We start from the raw sequence: 21,842 nt of genomic DNA on the forward strand, positions 1-21,842 counted from the left end.
TTTAAAATGCATGCTTTATCGACTGCCTTGCCTTCCCTGGTCACTTCAATCACTCTCCTGTGTTCCTTGCACTTTCCAATACACTGCTTGTACTTGAATCCTTGGCTCAGTGTCTGCTTCTGGGATTGCCCAAACTGAGACACCTGTTACAGTCTCTTCACCAGCAGAAATTCTGAAAGCATGGCCTCTGTGTTGCTGCAGAGGTAATATGGGAATTCTTCAAGTCAGAAAACAGGAACACTCTTCTTACTTCACATCAATATAACATTTGGTGCATTCACAGAAAAGCAGAGCACTTAACACCATATTTATTTGTCATATGGAAAAACTGTAGGCTCTGAGGTTAAGCAAATATTGTACAAGGTCATGCAGCTAGTTGGAAGAAGAGCCAGTACCAGATCTGTTTGTTTGTTTTCTAGAAAATTGTATCTTTACTAAGTAGCAGTTATGTGTCAAAAGTGAGGTTGACTTGGGACAAATATGAATTACTTTTAGGAAGCCTAACCCTTGAAATACGGTCTATTCAGAGTATTTTAAAAGCATAGTTATTTGCTTACTAAGTATGTTTCATTCCTGGCTCTAATCTCTATTTTTCATCCTCTTTCTGTCACTTCTATAGTACCGGTTTCACTTCCTTTGTCACCTGAGGGTGAACTGTCTCTACCAGGCACTGTACGGGGTCATAAACTCACAAGTGCCATTTAGCTGAACCTTAGTAGGTTGGACTCACGGGGGAGACTGATGTACATAAATAGTTATAGTTCAAGGCAGTGTGTGGTAAGCACTCTAAGAGAGGTGGAAAGTCCTCTGGGAGGACAGAGGAAGGAAAGATAAATTCTGGCAGAAGTGGGGGGGGGGGGAAGGCTTGATGGAACAGGTGGCCTTTAAGCTGGATCTGGAAGGATGGGTAGGATTTCAACAGGCGGATGTCAGGGTAGGGAGGGGAAAGGAGCAGCATGAGCAAAGAAAAATGCAATACGGGTTCAGAGAATGTCGAGTGGAGTGGGGTAACGGGGTAATGTTAGAGATGGAAGAGATGTGTTTAACATTATGTGGCGAAGACCTCTCCCTTCAATGCCTGGGAGTTACCGTTTTATTTGGTGAGCAACAGATCTGTGAGCAGGGAAGTGTCATAATTAAATCTATATTTCAAGGATATTTGTCTGAAGACACAGTTTTTTATTAGACGTGATTAATTGTGTTGTACTCAGTCTTCTTTTACTATAGAATAAAATTCACATAGAATAATATCAGAGTCCTTTACCATGATTCTGACACTGTATAGTATCTGGCCTTTGCCTGCTTTTCCACCTCAAATTGTTCCACTGACATTTGCACACTAAGCTCTGAGCACATTTGCTTCTAGAAGTTCCTAGAAAACACCTGCTTCTGTTTGTCCCTGGCCCAGGGATTCTGCATTGCTTCATTTTCCAGCTTCCACATAACTGGCTTCCTCCCCCTCCCCACCTTTATTGAGACATAACTGACATACATCATTGTATAAATGTAAGGCATCCAGGATAATGGTTTGACTTATGTATATTGTGAAGTGGCTACCCCAATAACTTTAGTGAGCATCCATCACCTCATGTAGATACAATAAAAAGAGAAAGAAAAGAAAGAAGATTTCTCAAAGAAAATCTCCTGTCCACCCAATCTAAAACAACATTCATGCGATTTTCTACATAGAAGCTAACAAAATTATTTATGATTTATTTGTTTAATTTTTCACTCTCTGCCACTGTAAGTGGCTCATGAGGGCATGGATCATCCAGTCATGGTCTTCGGGGTACCCCTAGAGCTCGGCAGAGTGACTAAAACATGCAAGAAGCTAAAAAAAAAAATTGCTGAATGAATAAATTGAACGAAGTAGGATTAATATTGTTAGAAAACTGGAAAGACATTACATTGCTTAGAGATATACCTAAATAAGATATTCAGCCTCAGATTATGGAGGTTTGTATCGAGGACTCCGGAACATTCTGGTTCAAGTGTGTAGAATATCTTACAACTTTGGCCCTCCTTACTCATGTTAGCCAATACGTCATTTCTAGGTGGAATTTCCTTTCAATACATTTGTTCCTTCTTCCCCACATTTCCCACCTCCAACATTTTCTGGCCATTATTTCAACTAAGTGCTAGGCTTGGTAATTTTCCTAATGATCTGGAAATGGATTGTTCTTTTGCAGATGGCCATGGATTGAGTTGCCCAAGACCTGGTCATAAGTCATGACTTGCTGAAAAGAAAGGGAGTTTTTTGAAGTGGAAGGGGCCTTTGGAGGTCATCCAGCAGCTTTTGAAACAGCTCCAGCAGCCAAACTAGTAGGTCCAGTACCTTTCCTGGCAATCTGGTTTCCTGATTTACTATGAGGTATGGAGCTGTTTATGATGCTTTTGATAGAAAATAAATGACTCTTAATTCTACCGCAAGATGAAGTTCATATTTGAAATGTTTGAATAGGTTTTTCAGACCATGGTTCTACAATTGGCTATAAAATTTTACAGTCTTGTTTCAAGGATATAAAAATCTGTGATTGGAGCCTCTACTCCAGGCTACAACTGGAAGAATTATAAAGGCTGAGGTTACAGCTGAGAGACACTCCTTCCTGGCTTTGGAATAAAAGATGCATCGAACTAAAGAATCAATGTATAAAGGTAGATAGGACTGATTTGAGACTACTTCTAAAATTAAGTTTCACCTGGATGGTGAGTAAAAGAATACTAATTAACAAATTCTATGATTTCTAGAGTGAAATGCAATCAGAACTGTAAGACACAGTTTGTTCTTAAACTGAGTTCATGTGGAAAGAGATTATTAGTTTTAAAATTATTTTGACTGTGCTAATGGACACAATGAGATACCACCATAATAGTGGCCTTTTGGATATTTGGAAAGAAGCTCTACCATTGTTCATCATGTGGAACTTCTTTCTCTTCAAACATATGATTTCTTGCCATAGTTCCACGAACATAATACAATTCATCCTCACCACTTCAATGTTAGAACAAGCCAAAGAATATATCTATATGAATTGTCCAGAGTTATGCAGAAGGTCAGCATCCATGGTTCTAAATGGAAGTTAAAAGTTCGCATTTCCTAGAGCTGTGCTATTAAAGTGGCTTCTCCTCTAGCTAAATATCATTTATCTGACATCTTTGAACACAGTCAAGAGCTGGAAACCAAGTCAAAATGATCTCTGGATAACAAAAACACATGGCACAAAATTCATGCACAAAATCTTCCATAATTTTTAGAAGACTGACCTCCACCTCTACCATCTTCCCCATCAGCTTGTGTACTTTTATTTCATATTTAACTTTAAGAAGCTCTGTTATTTGGTTCACTGTTGCTAATAAGGCAAATTCACCATGGTTAAGTGTAAGGAATAAGAAACCACAGCATTGGGGTGTCTGGGTGACTCAGTTGGTTAAGTGTCTGACTCTTGGTTTCAGCTCGGGTCATGATCTCAGCGTCCTAGGATCGAGCCCTGTGTGGGGCTCTGTGCCCAGTGGGGAGTCTGCTTCCCCTCTCTCTCTCCCTCTGCCCCTCTCCCCACTTGTGCACTCTCTCTCTAAAATAAATAAATAAATCTTTAAAAAAAAAAGAAGCCACAGCACTTTAGTGAGGAAAAAGCATAGTGTTCTTATGTGATTCAGCACACAGCATGCAGATGAGAAATCTCAGCCTCATAAAGATGACATGACTTAATTATAAAGCATTTGGAACAGTACATGGCACAGAGCAAGCACTCTATAGCTGCTTATTAAATTAATATAAATAAATGTGTATCTTAATAAAAAAATGAGGGCCTAGAGGACAACTGATGTTCTCTAGGATGTTTCATCACCTTTAGTACATCATGTTTAATAGTGCAGGAAAATAAACACCATTTTTTAAAAATATTTCCATCAGAAAAAAAAATTTAAACTAAAAAAAAAATAGCAGTTAAAATGGTACATTTTAATTATTTTCAAAACTCCCATAGGTGGAACTCCAACATTGGACGCCATCTGACAAATAGGGTTTCTTGAAGTCTTTCTATTCTTGATTTATTCCTTGATTTAATGCTTAACAAGGAGTCTATCAAAATTCTGAAATGTCAAAGAAACTACTTTCTAGCAACAGCATTAGAGTTGGAGTCAATTTGTCACATGAAAGGAAGAGCTCAGGGCAGAATGGGGACCAAGGTTCTGGCCCTAACAGGGAGCTTGATCCTAAAGCACAACTCTGCCTACCATCATAGGCTTATGTGCCTTCAAACTGTTGTCACCTTTAGGCCCTCTCCTGCTTTCCACTGCAGAGACAAGTACTTTGAAGGCACAGGTCCTCTCCCTGCCCCTTTATACCCTGGTGCTATAGGGGAGAAATCTGTTCCCCCTGGCCCTTCGCCTAGAATATCTCCATCCCACTCCTTGGATTCCTGATGGAATTCTAGGTTTTCATCAAGACCCATCTCAAATGCTACCTCCTCTGTGACCCTTCTCCTCCTCGAGTGCTCCACATGCACCACAGGACATGGTGGGAGGTTTCTTTGCACCCCACCATCACTCGGCTCCTACCTCCACTGTGACATGTGTCTTAGTGTCCTCCACAGGGAAGCAGCAAAGCGTGGTGGCCATGAGCTCAGGTCTGGAACCTGCACACATAGAGGCCTGAGCCCTGTTTCCACTAGTTGTATGTTGACAGACCTTGGACATGTCCTCCTTGCTGAGTCTCAGTATCCCGATTTGAAAACCCAGCATAGATACACTACTTAGTTCATAGGATTGAGTGAGGATTACATGAGATAACGAACAAAAAATCAACCACATGTCACATGGACAGTTCTCAGTGAGTGTCAGTTAGCCCTGTTACTATTACGAACTTAAGTCAAGTATGTGTCTTTTTTCACTAGATTGTGAGCATCGTCAGCGACTCCTTAATAGTGACAAGCCCTGCCCTGGTACACACGAGGTTCTTAGTGCTTGTCAATGAATATATGTGATTGCTTTCAGTGTCATATGTGATTTTCCAGGACTGTGAAGGGCTTACACTACCCTAGCGGCCAGACCACTCTTCTTCCTTGCCCTTGTTTGCCCTGCAGTGGCCTGCCTTCTGCCTCTTGTCCCAGCATAATTATTAATAGCACCCCCTGAGAAGTGTCTGGTTTAGACAATAAATTTTATGGTCACCCTAGTTTTGAGAGGTGCCTCATCAGTTTTATTCCCAGAAATTAAGTTCCTTGCTGTGCAAAACACATGCTACTTTTTTTATTTTACATTTTTTAAAATTTTATTATGTTGTGTTAATCACCATACATTACATCATTAGTTTTTGATGTAGTGTTCCATGATTCATTGTTTGCATATAACACCCAGTACTCCATTCAGTACGTGCCCTCTGTAATACCCATCACCAGGCTAACCCATCCCCCCACCTCCTCCCCTCTAGAACCCTCAGTTTGTTTCTCAGAGCCCATAGTCTCTCATGGTTCATCTCCCCCTCCGATTCCCCCCCTTCATTTTTCCCTTCCTACTATCTTCTTCTTCTTCTTTTTTTAACATATAATGTATGATTTGTTTCAGAGGTACATGTCTGTGACATGCTACTTTATTTAAAAAAGATTTTATTTATTTATTTGTGAGAGAGAGAGTGAGAGAGTACAGGAGCAGGGGCAGAGGGAGAGGAAGAGGGAGAAGCAGGCTTCCCGCTGCGCAGGGATCCCAATGTGGAGCTCGATCCCAGGACCCCGGGATCATGACCTGAGCCAAAGGCAGACACTTAATGACTGAGCCATCCAGGAGCCCCCACATGCGACTTTTGACATTATGGGGAGCAGTCAATCAGTTGTTGTATGGGGTTGAATTCCTTCATACAGAGAAAATGTTCAATAAAGAGCTGATAAAAGAATAAAGGGATGAAAATCGGGTCATTATTTTCCTTTTTGGGAGGAAATAAAACAGGGTAGAATATTGGATATGAGTCTAGGAAGATAGGAATATTGGCCCAAGAAATTCTTTCTGCCATTTAGGATTAGAGGTGGGATAACCCTATGTGGGTAGAACTTTAGAGAATTTAATAATAAAAACAAGATATAAAGGCAAGACCCAAGAAAAACCCACATTAAGGGTATATATGCTCTTTGGCCTCATATCTACTTGTGAATAATATTTTCAGGGAATGCGACAGTGAAATAAAAAAAAACCTAGTTCAGAGTTTTCTGTTTATTTGTTTGTTTAATACTAGGCAGTGTGGTTCACTGACCTAGCCCTTAGAAAAATGGTGAAGTAGTTGCTTTCTTCATTAATCCTCAGGCTCCTTTCCTTAATTTATTTTGTTCTCTCGGTGTTGTGCCCTCAGACCCTCCCTGTGTACTCTCTCTCCATTGTCCCCCTCCCCCTGTGCACCTGTATGCTGGCCTTGGCAACCCAGAAGTCTTTGGTCAATCTTCAAATACCCCAGCAGTGTTTTTCTTTCCAAGCCATTTTCCAAATTATGGAATGGAAGGTGTTATTTCCTATTAAGGGAATTTCAGGCACCAGAAAACCCACTGGGAAGAAAGGCAATCTGAGGATGAGGATAGCGTCCTGGAACATGTCTGGAGGCAGCATATTGAGTAGATGGAAAGCAAGGGCTTTGGAGTCAGGCCGAGTTGGGTCTGAATTCTGGCTCCTTGCTATTGGCAGTGTGGCTTTGGGTCTTCATGTGTACGAAAGGAATAATAGTAAGACTTGACTCTAAGGTTGCTTTGAAAATTAATATGATTATCTTTGTAAAACACCTAATAATGTGTGTAGGTCATAATCTTGCATGAGGGTTATGAGTTAGAGCTTTGGAGGTAGATAGACAGAGGGCCTAACTTTTGCTCAAAGGGGAATAACTTGACTCTCAGACTTCTGGCGAACAGAGATAGCAGTGCTTTTCTCAGCTCTGTTATTAAGGCTTAAATGCATGTGAAAAGACTGACTCCCGTCTTTGGAATATAGTAAGTTCTAAATGAGGTGTGGCCTCCTCTAATCACAGTTACAATTAGATTATTCTACTGTGGATGGGCTCAATGAATGACAAAGATTATTTTTCTTGTCATTATGAGTGAATCATTGGCATTTCCGAATTCCTTTGTGAGATGGATATCTTCCTTGTTTAAACATGAGGTAGAATCTTAAATCTAATCAATCATTTTACATAATATTTCTTACGTAAGGGAAACTTAGTCAATGTTTGAAATCCATTATATTTTTCCAGGGGGAAGCTAAGGAAATGCAAAACTACAGAGAAATCACTTGACCTTTTTTGTCCCCCATTACTACTGACCACAGTCATTTGTGTGCAGCCACCCGATATAACAAGGCGACTGAATTTATGTTTAATGCCATTTGGGCTTGTGGAGAGCTGTTTAGAGCACTCCAGGTAAGCCTCTGTTATGAAACAGGATTCTAGTTCAGCTGCTTCTAGTCACGTAGATGTACCCAAACTTATGTTCTGACAGAAAAACAAACATTTGGTTATCTCCTTGTGCGTACTTGGGGGAGAGGGAAAAAGAAAAAAGAAAAGGATCTGACCTTTTGCTATTCACTTTCTCCATCCTGTGTCGGGCCAGTGCACAAGTAAATAAAGGGTGGAAACTATAAGCCCACTGTGCCATTCTTCGTCATGAACTAAAATTCAGCCAACGCCAGATATGAAACCAGAAACAAGGAGCACTACTACTCTACTGAGGCACATTGCCTTCTTCAGATCATGTTTTTTCCAAAGAGCTACACCTGAATGTGACTTGCTGGGATTCCAATAATCCTTTTTTATGATCGTGGTTACGATCCTTTCGGAAAAAGCCAGGAATGAGACCACTGTCCCTGGTGTGCAGCAAAACCCAGAGGCCAGAATGTTCAGAGTGCGATGCCGAAAGAGTCTCCTGAGCCACAAGCAGGCGAACCAGCAGGACACTTTAGAGGCCACGAACCATTTGCATTTCACTAGTAGTCCAAGGGACCAGGAGAAAGTTGCACAGCAGGTCTATTGTCCTGTCACAAGGACAAAAACAAAAACAAAAACAAAAAACAACAAAACCAAAAAACCAAAAAATGAAAGTGCAGAACAGATGATGTATGGGAGCTGTAAACTCCTTAGCATCATAGGCAGATGGTTTTCCTCCAGTATGACGTGGGCTTTACAGTCTCTACAGAGCAAAACTAGCGATCCACATTGCCGTTTTTGCCCTGTTCCCACTTCACTTGGCTCAGAGGTAGCCCCTCCTATTGAATGTTGCTGTTATCTGTCTAGTGCTTGTCTCCCCTGATGGACTGGGAGCTGCTGGAGGGCAGGACCCTATCTTCATCCTTTTTATATTCCTAGTGCCTCTCACACTGTAAACACTCAGGAATGTCTGCTGATTGTGTATCCATCAGAACCCTGACAAAACAGGGCTAACGTTCTAAACTGATGGTCAATCTGTTAACATTATCTGTGACTTATTTTATATTTAAACAACTACAGTTCCTTACTTTCAAATTCCACATGCTCTAAGTTATTTGTTTTTTCATGCACCCCAAAGACATTTTCAATGTACCTACCCCATAGGCCAGCTACTACACAGATGGAGAAAATCTCTTCCCCTCCTTTAATGAGATTATTGAGTCTGTGTCAATATTGAGTCTGCCTATATATTCAGAAGTCGCCCTAATAGATATTCTTGGGTTTATTTGATAGCCTTGGCTGTCACTTGAAACAGAAAATCAATTCAACACCACGGCAGTTAATGTTGACTAAATGCTCCAAACCTCCATTGGCCAATGTTTTAATCATATGGAGACAATCTGAATTTTACCGCCATCAAGAAACAACAGGAATATCTAATGCAGGAATTAGGAATGCATATCAATTTTCACAGCGCAGTTTGGTAATTATGAGAGTGCACTTTCTTGTTGTCATTAAAGGGGCTTTCTGGTAGCCAAACTATTGTTCTGGTGTGTGGTGAGTCTAAAGACTCCACTGGTCCCTCTGCCTTTGATCTTTTGAGTTTCTGAAGTTGTGGGATTTTGCATGCTACACTGATAATCTGGGAAAATGTACAATCACTATAAAAGGAAATTTTCCTATTAGCCCAAGAATAATTGTTTATAGCAAAACTACCTGACAGAAACATGTGGGTGCATATCACCCTTATGAAGACCAAAGATATTTTTACAACTGAGGATTATTTTCTTCCTTTTGTACAAATCCATATGGTGCTTATTCAGACATCAGTCATCAGCAATGCTGTCTCATTCAACCCCAAGAATAGAGTTCACAAGTTTTGCTCCAAATTTGGATAAAAAGAAGTTTTATGAACAGTTAGTTGTTTCATCCTCCACTGCCCAATTACTTGAGGTCAATGGCATATAAACTCGACTGGAGTAAGGTAGCAATCAGGAATCAAGTAGCCATGGAGTACAGCTTTCCTGCCTTGAATATACCCTGCTTGATCGATGTCCTGCTTCCTGCTGCTTTCTCTCCTGGAGTAAAACATCTTCCTAACTGTATAAGGGATAGTACTTCTCCCACAGAGAGAAATCTATCTCTTGCTGACCCTCAGAGTCATCTGGGGGCATCACGGGTAGGGACTGCTGCACCTCAGTCATTCATTCAATGGAGAGTAAAGGAGGGAAGTGCCCACTATTTACTGGGCGGCCTGTCCCAGGTGGATGTCTGGTTCTGTGCATGTCTGGTTTTGTGCATGTCTGGTTCCAGGAATAAGAGGAACAAGGAGGGATAAGAAGCACTGTGCCAACATGACCTGGCTGAGGAAGAGCAGAATGTTTTCCTCCAGAGAGTGACCTTCCTCTGACAAATAGGAGGAGGAAAATTCTGGTTAGACTGTGACACCAACTCTTTTCTTTTCGCAAATCCTGTCCAGAGGCTGCATTTGTTGGTAAAAGTAATTCTAAGTATGACCAAGTAAACCTGTCTAACTAGGGCATTTGAACTAGAGAAGACACCAGTGATTGGGCATGTGGAAAAACCTGACTACATATATCACACACACACACACACACACACAAAGATCCATCCTCGGTCCAAACAGAGGGAAGGGAAAGTCATTCCTATTACTTTAATAAGCCAAAATGCACTATGACACTTGTCGACCCAGGAAGGAGAATGCAAGGCTACTTTACTCCTCCGCCTACCTCATTCCATTTTCTGTTTGTTCATCACTTGATTTGAAGGCATTGTTGGACTTCTAAAAATGATTGGGACTATCTCAATGGACCTCAGCCTTGGGGATTTCAAGCTCTAGGATTATCTAGTATTGCAGAGAGCAGGAGAAAAGTTCATCCAAATTAAACAACAACAGACTACACTGCATTTATACAAAATCTTTCTACTGTCCCCAAAGCAAAATGATTTCTCCCCCACTTTGGCACACATCCCGTAGGCTGCACCTTGGACCTTTGTGAAATCTCCTACAGCACTTCATGTACTGTTGATTTAGGCTTAGCTTAATGGTGGAGGTCCACTGGGGTATATGGTGTAGTAGAAAGAGGAACAGACAGGGAGACAGGGAACCTGGGTTCTATTTCTGGTTCTACAAAATAACTACTTAGCAGTCTTACAAGGCACATAATTTTCCAGGCTATCAGTTCCTTATATATAAAATTAGAAGATTAAGTAAATCATTTCTTTGTATCTCTAAAACTCAATGAGTTAGAAGACATTAATACATAACACAGGTCATAGGATGGAGAAAACAGAAAGGAAATAATGCAAAGTAACACATGGTGTGATTTGCCCAGGCTTTACTGGAGCATCAAAAATTCTTTATTGGAAGTAACTTCTCAGTCCTCCAATGCCCTTGTCACCTTATTTGTCCACATCTTTACCAGTTTTATCCAGTTTTTACCTGGTGTCCTCATTATTGATCTGTACATCTTGTCTTCCCCATTAGCTATAAGTTCTTTGAAAATATGATCCGTCTTTTGATATTCTGCCATTTCTAGCTCTGGATCCATACATATTTGTCAAAAGAATCAATGGTTCTAGGGAGAGTGTTTAATTAACTCTTCTAAATAATTATTACATTTAAAAGATAAACTTAAGACTCAAATGCTTTATTTATCTCAGTTCATAAAATTGGATTTGAACTCCCAATTCTAAAGTATTCATAGTAATGCGCTGTTCTTTTATAAAACATTCACAGATACTCATTCTGAAGACCTTTGCTTTTTTGCCCCAATCCACCAATATCAAAAGCCTGCTAAATAAATAAACAAATAATAACAAGAACTTCATTTTTGTGCCTGGGATGAAAGCATTATTTTATATAATTCTTAAAACAATACTATGCAATTTTAGATGAAGATTACTGCTTCTAAGTAATAGTGTCCCTCAGGTAGTAGTGTCCCCCAACACAACGCACCTAGACTCTTATCTCTGTGAGTCTCTAGGATGAACCCTGCATCACTGAGAGGCAACAGAGCCAAAATTATGGAAGAAAAAGGCAGTGTTTTAGAGCTTTGTTGTAGTGAAAAGGCAGCGAATTTTATTTGGGGTTCTTAAGCTCTTAGATTAATGATTACTTAGCCACTTAGTGGCCGTGTGAAGTTAAGAAATTTACTGAAGCTCAATATACTTCAGTTCTTTGTTGGTAAAATGTGGACAATAGCACCTACCGCAAGAAGTTTTTATAAAAATCAATGACATCTTGTATGTTCAAATACCTAAAATGCATAGTATGCGCTCGATAAGTCCTTTCTTGTCCCCTCCCAACTCTGCCTTCCAGCATAAGCACTACCTTCCCAGAGTCCATAACAATGGAAGAGTGAGCTATACATTTGCAGGGACACCTTGGCATCCTCTGTGAAGGCGAACTTCTCTCCTCCTCAGCTTAATTAAGTCCCAAATAAAATTTTTTTACCTCCCTAAAAGTTATCAGACCCCACATGGCCCAGCCATCCTGAAAGGTATTTGCTATCAACACTTCCACTGAGTTGAATAGAGGTTGCTCATTTTACCATGAACAGGATTCTTCTCTGAGGTTTTTATTTGGGTACTCAGTGGCCCATAACTGTTCTCCATGAGCCCATCCCACAATGATACTTACATTTAGTAAAATCAGAAATATTCTTTCTCGCATTTTCTTCCTTATTTTTAAAAAATGGGGCCACTGGTTCTGCAACAACAGTGACCTCTACAGGGGGCATTCATCAATTTGTTTGCCAAACATGAAGGATCTTGGACTAGAGACATCAAGAGGCAAATGCATGGCCCCTTAGGTATCTCACAGTACAGCAGGGGAGAGAAGAAATGAAAAGACGATTACAATGCAGCCTAGAGCTATCTATGCCTAGGAACCCCATGCAGTGGGTCTCTGACTCTTTAGGACACTAGCCAGACCTGATCAGTAACTGTGGCCCTCAGCCATCCAATTCACAAGTACTTACTGATGTCTGAGACTAGCCTAGAAACAAACAGAAAGATAGGTGGTGTGATGTACACCGCCGAAGGACTCTTCTCTCCTTACAGAAGCCGGTTGGCTCAAACCCTCGCAAATCGAAATTGAGGAAAGCAATGGACTTTTCTTTGTCTCTTGGTCTTGACCATGTAGCCTCAGTGTTAGGTGGCAGCATCATGCCCAACTCCATGTCTGATGTATAACTTCCCTCAACTGAAATCCATCCAGTACCCCACCTCCGCACTGCCCCTTGCCAGCACAAGCTTCTTTGGCTCACAGGATGGCCTATTCCATCTGGGGCAACTTCAGTTGATAGAAAGTTTGCCACCTAATAAGCCAAATTTACCAGCCTATAGAGTGAGGTGTTTTACATTTTTTCCCCAGGGACCTCCTTTGGGTCTACTGAAGCTCCTTTTTAGGATAATGTTTCTAAGTTCAGAAATGTATACTCTTTTTTTTTTTAAGAGAGAGAGAATAGGGAGGGGCAGAGAGAGAAGGAGAAAGAGAATCTTAAGCAGGCTCCACGCTCAGCTCAGAGTCCAACACGGGGCTGGCTCTCATGACCCTGAGATCATCACCTGAGCTGAAATCAAGAGTCAGATGCTTAACCAACTGAGCCACCCAGGCGCTCCCAGAAATGCATACTCTAAATAGGAAACTATGTATGTGTGTATACACACACACACACATATATACATATATACACATATATATGTGTATAAATACACAAATATGTATATATACCAACATATTTTAAAAACAAAAGTGTGATATAGATTTATGTGGTCTTCTTTACATGTTAATAATAAGATCTAGAAATAGGTATAATAACTACCATAATTTTGAAGTAGTGATACGTGTAAGTGATATTTTGAAACATCTGTATCAACTGTGAGGTGATATGAAAATAGCTCTGATTTCTATTTGGTGATAAGGCGACAGTTCTGCTAATGCTAGTGTGGTATGTTGCTCACATTCATAACTAAAGGGGGTGGGATATTTCAGTTTCAGGGCAGTAGAAACATAGATGTAATTTCTTTACCACCCAAATTCATAGACCCTCCTGAATTGTCATAGACTACCCGACGGTAAAGAATTCTTTCACAGAGATTTTTAAAAATCTGCTCTTTGCAACCACATAGGGCAAATCAGTCCTCTTGAACTCTCCTGCTTCTCCCAAATTAAGCCTTCCAATTCAAAACCCGACACTGTTTCCAGAATCTTTGGTAACCTTATCACTTTCTCTGCATGAGCTAGACTTTGTTAATTTCCAAATTAAAGCACAGAGCCCAGAAAGCTAGCAAGCATTCCAGTATGTTATGACCAGCCCACATAACCCCAGAGGAATGAAGGATAAACTTGCAGGAACACCTTGGCACCCTTTAATGATGAAGTTGTCTCCCACTTGGGGAGAAAAATGTGTCAAAATGGTTGATAAAGTATTTTAAAGTCAAAGCAGTAAGTTGTTTAAAAAGAGGATTGACTTTTAATGACAGTTTGATTTTCTTACTGAAATGACCATATTAAACAAAAATGTGTAACACAAGGGATCAGTAACACAAAGCAAAAAGAAAAAAAAATGTTTTTTCCCCAAGATGAATTACTGAGTTTGTCATTTGTTTAGCCTATGCTAAATGTGTGTATTTAAAGCTTTTTGAAGACTGCGCCTTTCAGCAGATAAGCAGGAGTCTCTGATCCTAGCTGTAAATTAGATGTAGCTGGAGCTCAATGGAGGTACAACTAATTAAGCATCGATTCTGTGCTGAGAAACCAAAAGTTGAATAAGATATGGCTTCTGTCCTCAAGGGAAATTTAAAATTTAGTAAAAGATGTAAACATATGACAAAAATAATTACACAAGGAAGACTAACGCCACACTATATTGGAGAGGGAGAAATATCCAAAATGATATAAAGAAAAGAGTTGAGCTATTATAATCAGCAGACTTAAATTGTCCAATGGTTTTGTTAATAAGGTAAAATAATACCATAGATTTGCAAAACATCCTGTATTATCATACTCAGGAAACACCATTATAATTACTAGGGTATTCTCTGTCTTTCCCACTTATTTGAGCTCTTCACGATTATCCCCTATAACCTTGCACAGCACCTTGCACATAGTATCTTCCCTACACATACTATAAATAAGTGAATGAAGGTGCAACATGCTATGCAAAAGGTGGAGGAGGGGGGTGTGAAACCCAGTTCTGCAGTTTGCTTGTCTGTGTTAATTTTTGAAAGCTCTTAATCTCTCTAAGCCTTAGTTATCTCACCTGTAAAGTGGAGATAATAAGAATACCAGGCTTTAGAAAAAAAAAAAAGAATACTAGGCTTTTGATAAAGATTAGATGATACCTATAAAATACTTAACAAATAGTCATCCTTCAAGGAATGTCAGCTATCGTCACAGAAGGAAGCTTGTAGAACTGATGTTTAGGGCTGGCATGAAATACGATGATCCACTTCCGCTTTCTCTTTTTAAAGAGTGAACTCAAGAGATTGCAGGTTCTCCCTAAGGCCACACTTCCAGTGTGAATAACAGGAACAGGCGCAGACCCGGTCTCCTGAGTTTCCTAGCTTAATAAGTTTCAATAATAACCAGATAACCCTCCAGTAGGTCAAAGGAGTCTTAATGCCATTTGGCCCTCTGAAACACAGTGATGCTATGGTCTGTCTTCTCCGAAGTTTACATTCTCTGAATTCACAGAAGTGAGATATCTTAAGTACTTTTTCCATATTATTTGTCAAGATGAAGTCTAGGTATTGCTCCAAAGATTTAATGAGGAACAATGAGGGGTGCTCTCTGCAGGCTACAGGAAGTGGCCCCAAGACATGAACACATCCTCAGCAAGGGGTTAAAATGGACACATCTATTTTTTCTCTCCAGTAGTAGGCTTGAGGATGAATATTTTTCATCTGTTTATACTCTATCAAATGACACTCCTATGACTATAGACGTAAATCAAGCAACAATCAAGATTATTTCCATATACATAATTTTAATCACTTAGTGACGAGCTGGTGTATAGAAAGATGTTTGCTTGTTGTTTTTACATGTGTGAGTAACTGGCTTATCCAGGAATTAAGTGCAACCATGTATGTGGAAACATAATATAAAGGATCATGTTAGCGACAATAACCATACTATTTTATTACTGTTGCTGTTACTGCTATACAAAGAAGAAGCTCAATAGCTATCTGTTGAATGAATGCTTGCATAAATGGTTATATTCTTGGTTATAACCAATTGCCTCAATCAATAAAACTTGCATAAGATAAATCCTCAGAGTTGTGGTAAAGATTAAATTACATACTATGCAGGAATGTGTCTAGTATAACCTGGCATGTGTTATGCATTCAACAAATGTTAGATGAATCTTAATTTGTAAAATGATCAAAAAGGGAAAATTAAAGATAGCTTGAAAATTTGAAAAATTAGAAAAAGCAGTCGGCAATGAAATCTCATAGAGCTGCTGGGTTTTTATTAACTGTAAGTACAATATCACACATCTATCAACTTTCCTGCAACACTCCTACTACAATTAGAGAATTTAATGCATTATCCAGGGTGTGTGTTGTAATTGCATAAAAGCAGAGTGAGGTGGCGAGTTTCCCATAGGTGATAAGATTAGCTTCCTCCAGCTTTTAGAGTCACAGCTGTAGAAACAGAATAATTTTTAATGCAGATGGTATTTGTACTAGACAAAGTCAACTCAGCTTAGCATTTCACATGAGCTAGTCAAGTGTTCCCCTGCTCTGTGTGTTCTCTTTTTCCCCCTCTCTCGCTGTTTAAATAAATTATAGGAGTGGAGAATTTTAGTTTGAAATGACTACTAATCCATAACATGAAAGTCATGTTTGTGAATATTTGTGCTCGTGGCATCATATCCTTCAAAAACTCTTTTGGGAGAATTTTTTCCTTAAGTCATGTAGTTCCTTTGTCTCTAGTTCCCTTGCATTCACAATTCAGAAGGGTTTTCTTAGTGTGACTAAGAACTAACTATCGGGTATGTCTTCTCCTGAGGGTTACTGTATCTGCCAGCATTCTGTAATCTTACTTACCCTGCTTTGCCTCTCAAACAGGGAAGTGCCTTCAAAGAGATTTCCCCTTCAGTCATGGGATTCCTTTATTGCAAAGTAATCTAGAAAAAAGAGATGGAACCCAGAGTTTCTCTGACTGCAAGGAGCTCGGAAGGACTATATTAAAAACTGAGAAACAGCAGTGGAGCTTCTCAGCTCCTAGGATTTACCTCTCCCTCCCTTGTTGCAGGCACCCCACGATTACAGCATTGTGCCTGGTTCTACAGTGACCCTGGACGAATGTACCCCCTTCACCCAAGCATCCACAGAAGCCCTGGGGCAACTGCGTCATTCCAGACAGTACATGGGAGTGCTGCAGAGGCTAATCTGGCTGAGAATGGGGGAGACACACAGTGACCTCCCTTTCTTCCCAGACACCAAGAAATCTTTACTTCGTCCTTGAAAAAAACCTTTTGCTTTGATTCAAGGACACCACACCTCCTAGCAGAGTACAGTGGCACCAGAGAAAAGCGCTTCTAAGGCTGAGCCCTGCTGGGCAGACCCTGAGGGTCCCAGGAGTCACACTCTCCAGAAGCCTCAGCACTACCCTTTCATGGCTTCTCGATCACCTCGTGTGCCCATCCCCAGCCCAGTGTCCCTTCTGCCTCCTCTTCTCTCAGGAGAAACCTCAGCTTTTTGCCAAGACTGCTTTTTTCTGGGCCTCCCAGACTTTGTTTTAAAGCACCCCCCCCAAGCTGCATTCTACAGCCTTCATATTTAGCAGCAAGTTGTGTGGCATTTGAACCAAAGATGGCAAGGTGACAAGGGTGTTCCTGAAGCTAAAGTCACCAATCTAGCTAAATTAGGATGAAGCATGCAGAAATTATCACTGCCAGCTACAGGTTGCCCACTTTAAGAGTGATTATTTCTCTCTTCTATGCACATTTACAGTTTGTCTCTAGAATATGGCTGATCCGTGAAAGTAAGAACAGTGTAGGCTTATTAGCCATGAGTTTCTAAAAGGCTGGACTAGGTGTAGTAGGGATTAGGTTTGACCAATCTCTGACATTTTAAGAGGTAGATGCATAATTCTTATTTTTTAGCACGTCTTAGACTCTGGAAACCAGTAAAAAAAAAAAAAAAAAAAAAGCTATTCTAGCTCTTCTGTTTTGAAACCAAATTCACTAGGATTCTAGAGACACTATTGACTGTCAGTGTACAAAATGTATTCTTGTGGCCCTGAACCTGCCTTTGAGACATGCTTAAAACAAAGGCTAGGTGTATGGAGAAAAGCAGTTCATAAACATTTCCCCTGGAGGACAAACTCAAGAAACCCTATTCTCTCTCTTCTTTTTTTTTCTCTGTATTCTACTTCCCTTTCTCCTACCCATCTCCTGGCAGAGTAAAGATAAAGAGCACTTGGATAGCTTCAAAGAATGAAGCTAATTCAAAGAAAGAGAAGTTGAGTTCTCTCTTAAATAGGTTGCTTTCTTTATTTTGCTGGGCGGCACCAACTCTGGAGGCAAAAGTAGAAACAAATCTTTCTGAATGGTGTATCCCTTAGCAAGTAAGGCTCTAGACTCAGCTTTTCAAAGGGAAGAAGGCACATACAGTTAGGGAGACAGGTTTAGCTATTTTGGAGATTGGAGTCTCCCCTTGGTCAAGAGGAGACGTCACTTTTTACAGTTTGCGTGCTGCCCTCTCCTGGCCTGTGTGTAGGGGAGTGTTAACAGCGCATCAAATGTCTTTATTTTCATCCCATACCTGTGTGCAAGGTACATGTGTACACATGAGAGTTTGTTTAAAATATTCAGGAAATCTCACTGAAAGTTTATACTGGAAGCGTATTTGAGGAAATAAACTCATTATTCCTTTGACTCTTGGATTCGTATTTAAGGATGTCCATCTTTATAACATCTCCCCTCACACCCGTGGTACTTTGACCCTCTCCCTATTCATTCTCTTACTGCCATGTGGCTCTGGGACTCCGCTCTGCAAATCAGTGATCCACATGAGCTGGGTCCTATGGATGAGCTGGCCAATCAAAGACATACTCCCAACTAGAAGTGGTGGCCGTAGGCAATATCTGTTATTTAGATTAGTGGTTTGAGGACCATACTTTAGCCTGACTTGGGATCAAAATTAATCCTATACATTATTAGGTCAGTGTGTCCAATTTATATAAAAGAGAACTCTGTGGTAGGAAGAGAAACAGCTAGGCAAGCAAACACAGGCGTAGATGGCACCAGAGGCCAGGTTTATAACTGTATACTTTCCCCTTCAAAACAATTTGTCTTATTTGCTGGCTCTTTGTGTGACTGGTTTTAAGCCCAATACTTGGCACATTTGGTTGCAATAATTCATCACTTTCTCCTAAATAGTTAAAGGGTCCTGATACTGAGAAAATGCTTGCAACCCGGCCTGACTGCTCTAGCAATGCTGAGGTGCAAATGAGGCTGGTCTAACCTGCGCCTCTGCAGCCTCCCGGTGCTTGTCCTTGACCTAGGCCGGCCAGTCCTCTCCATATCAATAAGAACCGGCGCCCAGACTGGGAGCTTAATTCCATTCCTTTGCTTTAGAAGAGGACTAAGGAAGAGGTGTTTACTTTAAAGAGAGTTAAAGGCATGTGCCTTGTTTAAACTTTACCAAACTTATAACTTGCGGGTATCTAAAGCTCTAGCTGGCCATACTAAAATGCACAGGGAATGAACTTTTGATTACTTCTCTCAGTGAAGAATGATAGCACAAAACAACGAGTAATCAAAGCATTGTTGACATTTATCTTTGAAAAGCCATCAGCGTCTCTTAGTCCAGACAAAGTGTGTATATATATATATGTTCAGCCTCACATTTACTTTGTCACTACCGACATGCCCAAAATCGCTTTAAAGTTTGAATGGCAAGAGGGAAATGGGTCTCAATTTATTTCAGATATTATATTTATAGATTGAAAACAATGTTTATGGTGATGCAAAACTACACTTTTAGCTGCAAATAGAATTTAGTTGGGTCAATTAATTAGTATTTATTTAAATAGGTAAATTCTTGACAATCAGTTTCCTTTGTGATATAAGAAAGAGAAAAATATTCATCTCTAAAATCAAAATGCTCTCTCCTAAATATTCACTTGCCATGTCTATTCTTTGACATGATTTCAAAAATACCCGTGAAATCATTCAAACTTGGCATTGGGCAAAAATATGAATAGTTTTCAAGACTCCGTGGTAGAGCTAAGCATGCACTTTCCTTAATGACAAAAGATTAATTTGATTAAAAAAAAACCCCACAGGTCAATGTAAATTCTCCATTGTGATATGTAAAACAAATACCTTTCTTATATCTTCCTTATCTACCTTGGGCAGGCACATGTCTTGGATAAGGCGTGCCCTAAAAAGCAGGCATGACAGAATGGGGAATTGATTGTGAATTAGCAACGGAGGGTTTGAATATGTTCTACCAAGAACCCACTGAGAAGAGTGCTATTAAGATAACATCCTCCATTGGTCCTGCACCTGCCATTCTCTTGTGGAACTAGAGTCCCAATCTGTATATGTTCTTCACTGCAGGCAAAGCTCTTTATCCAGGGATTCAGAGCAGCTATACCCCAGTTATTTGAGGATCGCCCAAAGCAAGACTAATCTTTTAACTCAGCCTTCATTCGATCCCCACTGGCTTTTCCAAGGCAAAGACTGAACTCATTAAGCAATGTTAATTTAATCACAAGTAATCAACAGGAAGAAAAAAGTTACATAACCATCTTCAAAATTTGAAAGCAAACATGGTAAAATCCCCGGAAATAGATTTTTTTTTTTTTTACAAAATTCATTTCTCAAAATAAAATGAATAGACAGGAAAAGAAGTGGCCACATGTCTACCGATTTTAGTATCAAATAAAATCAAAGCAAAAATGGGCATTTCCTCACAAGTGTCACATTTATGACACAGTTCCAATTCATGACTTTTCAATGTAGTAACACATGAAGTCTTGGAACTCATCCTGCCTGCGGGTGCAGAATACAAATGCATTTTCAACTCATAAGACAATGTAAAAACAAATCAGGTACAGAAGAGGAGTCACTGACCATCACATTGAGAAGTCTCGCTCTCCCTTCTCTCCCTTTCTTCAACCACAGCGAAGCGATCCAGTGCTGTTTCACTCATGAGCTTAGTCCACGTTGGCCATACGCTTTAAAGATCAAAACCATGCTCAAGTCCGCTCTGGTTCCTATTCCTTAGAGGAGGATCTTAACCTGATAGGTAGGTGGGAATGCTCAAAGGCTGCTTTCTAACAATCAGACGGTGTTTGACTTGCTATTAGGTCACCACTATAACGGAGGTCACCAAGATCTATAAGTGGGCAGCGTGACAACAGGCAGATAGTGATGTTATTTTAAAGAAAGAGACGACGGTCAAGTTTGAAGGTCTTTGCTTTACACCCACGGAGAATTCAATAGGTGAATAAACCCCGTGGCCTCCAAACACACGTTAACAGCTTTAATAATCGAGGGTGAATCAAGATAGACCGTGCTTTCTACTCCGACCCACAGTGGAACCAACGACGTCAATTACTTTTCAGTGCCTTGTGAAGGCAGAAATCAGAAACCGTGTCTGTGCCACATTAGTCGTGACAAGCTGCGTACCTGCAATGACGTGATGGAAGCCTCCTCCTCGGGTCCCTCTCCTCTGAGCTATAGAGTCCACGGCGGACTGTGCGCCGGCTCTCCCTCGGCCGCCTTCGGGGGCCCGCGGCCGGACCACCGCGGCCGCGCGTGCGGAGGCGCGCGGGCTGGGGGCGGCGGCGAGCCGGCTCCGCGGTGCGCCCTGGGCCGCGGCTCGCAGGCGTGCACCGGCCCCAGACTCGGCTCTGACTCCGCGCGGCGCTGCACCGGGATATTATCGCAGTCTGGGATTTCTATTGGCTCCGCACACCAAACAAATCACACCAGCCACCCCCCTTCTCGGTTTCACTCAGCGCTTGTTTCTCATCTAACCCACAAACATTGCAGCCACACACACTTCACTCGCTTGCAATGTTTCTCTTCTTCTCCTTCCAGTCTGGATTTACAACCCTGTGGTCAGCTGTAACATTTTTTTTAGCAGACTTCCAATCCAAACCTTCTTGTTTATGTAGAGAAATTCTCCATCCCTAAACCCGCAAAAACCACTCATTCCCCTCAGATCTTCTTCCTCCTTTTGTTGATGGGTTTGCAATGTGAAGAATGTACAAAGCCTGTGTGTGATGCGTCCCCGTGTGTGTGTGTGTGTGCGCGCGCACACACACACACACACACTCACGCACACACACCGGGCTCCTTTTGTTTTGAATAATTGAGGCCAATGAAATTAAAGGCAAGCTGAGCCTAATAACCTAAGTGAGAGCTCAACTAATAAAATCTTGAATGAATTCAGTGGA

General features: G+C 40.8%; 1 protein-coding gene across 4 annotated transcripts in view; it reads right to left on the minus strand.

The window, feature by feature from the left end:
- Positions 1 to 21,600, minus strand: part of GREM2 (gremlin 2, DAN family BMP antagonist) — a 107,321-nt gene extending 85,721 nt beyond the window's left edge. The window contains exons 1-3 of one of the 4 annotated variants that reach the window (XM_045877555.3): positions 21,070 to 21,599; positions 20,512 to 20,615; positions 16,472 to 16,551 (exon numbers count right to left, since the gene is read on the minus strand). In XM_045877555.3, the coding sequence (XP_045733511.1) occupies positions 16,472 to 16,527 (56 nt within the window). In that variant the 5' untranslated portion in view covers positions 16,528 to 16,551; positions 20,512 to 20,615; positions 21,070 to 21,599. Of the gene's footprint in view, positions 1 to 16,471; positions 16,552 to 20,511; positions 20,616 to 21,069 lie in introns of all 4 variants that reach the window. The other 3 variants (XM_064594392.1, XM_045877554.3, XM_045877556.3) reach the window with 3 other exon arrangements.
- Between the last annotated feature and the right edge of the window lie 242 nt (positions 21,601 to 21,842).

The sequence above is a fragment of the Mirounga angustirostris genome, unplaced genomic scaffold (assembly GCF_029215605.1).
Source record: "Mirounga angustirostris isolate CCGP_5_RB_7025 unplaced genomic scaffold, mMirAng1.0.hap1 SCAF_6, whole genome shotgun sequence".
NCBI lineage: Eukaryota > Metazoa > Chordata > Mammalia > Carnivora > Phocidae > Mirounga > Mirounga angustirostris.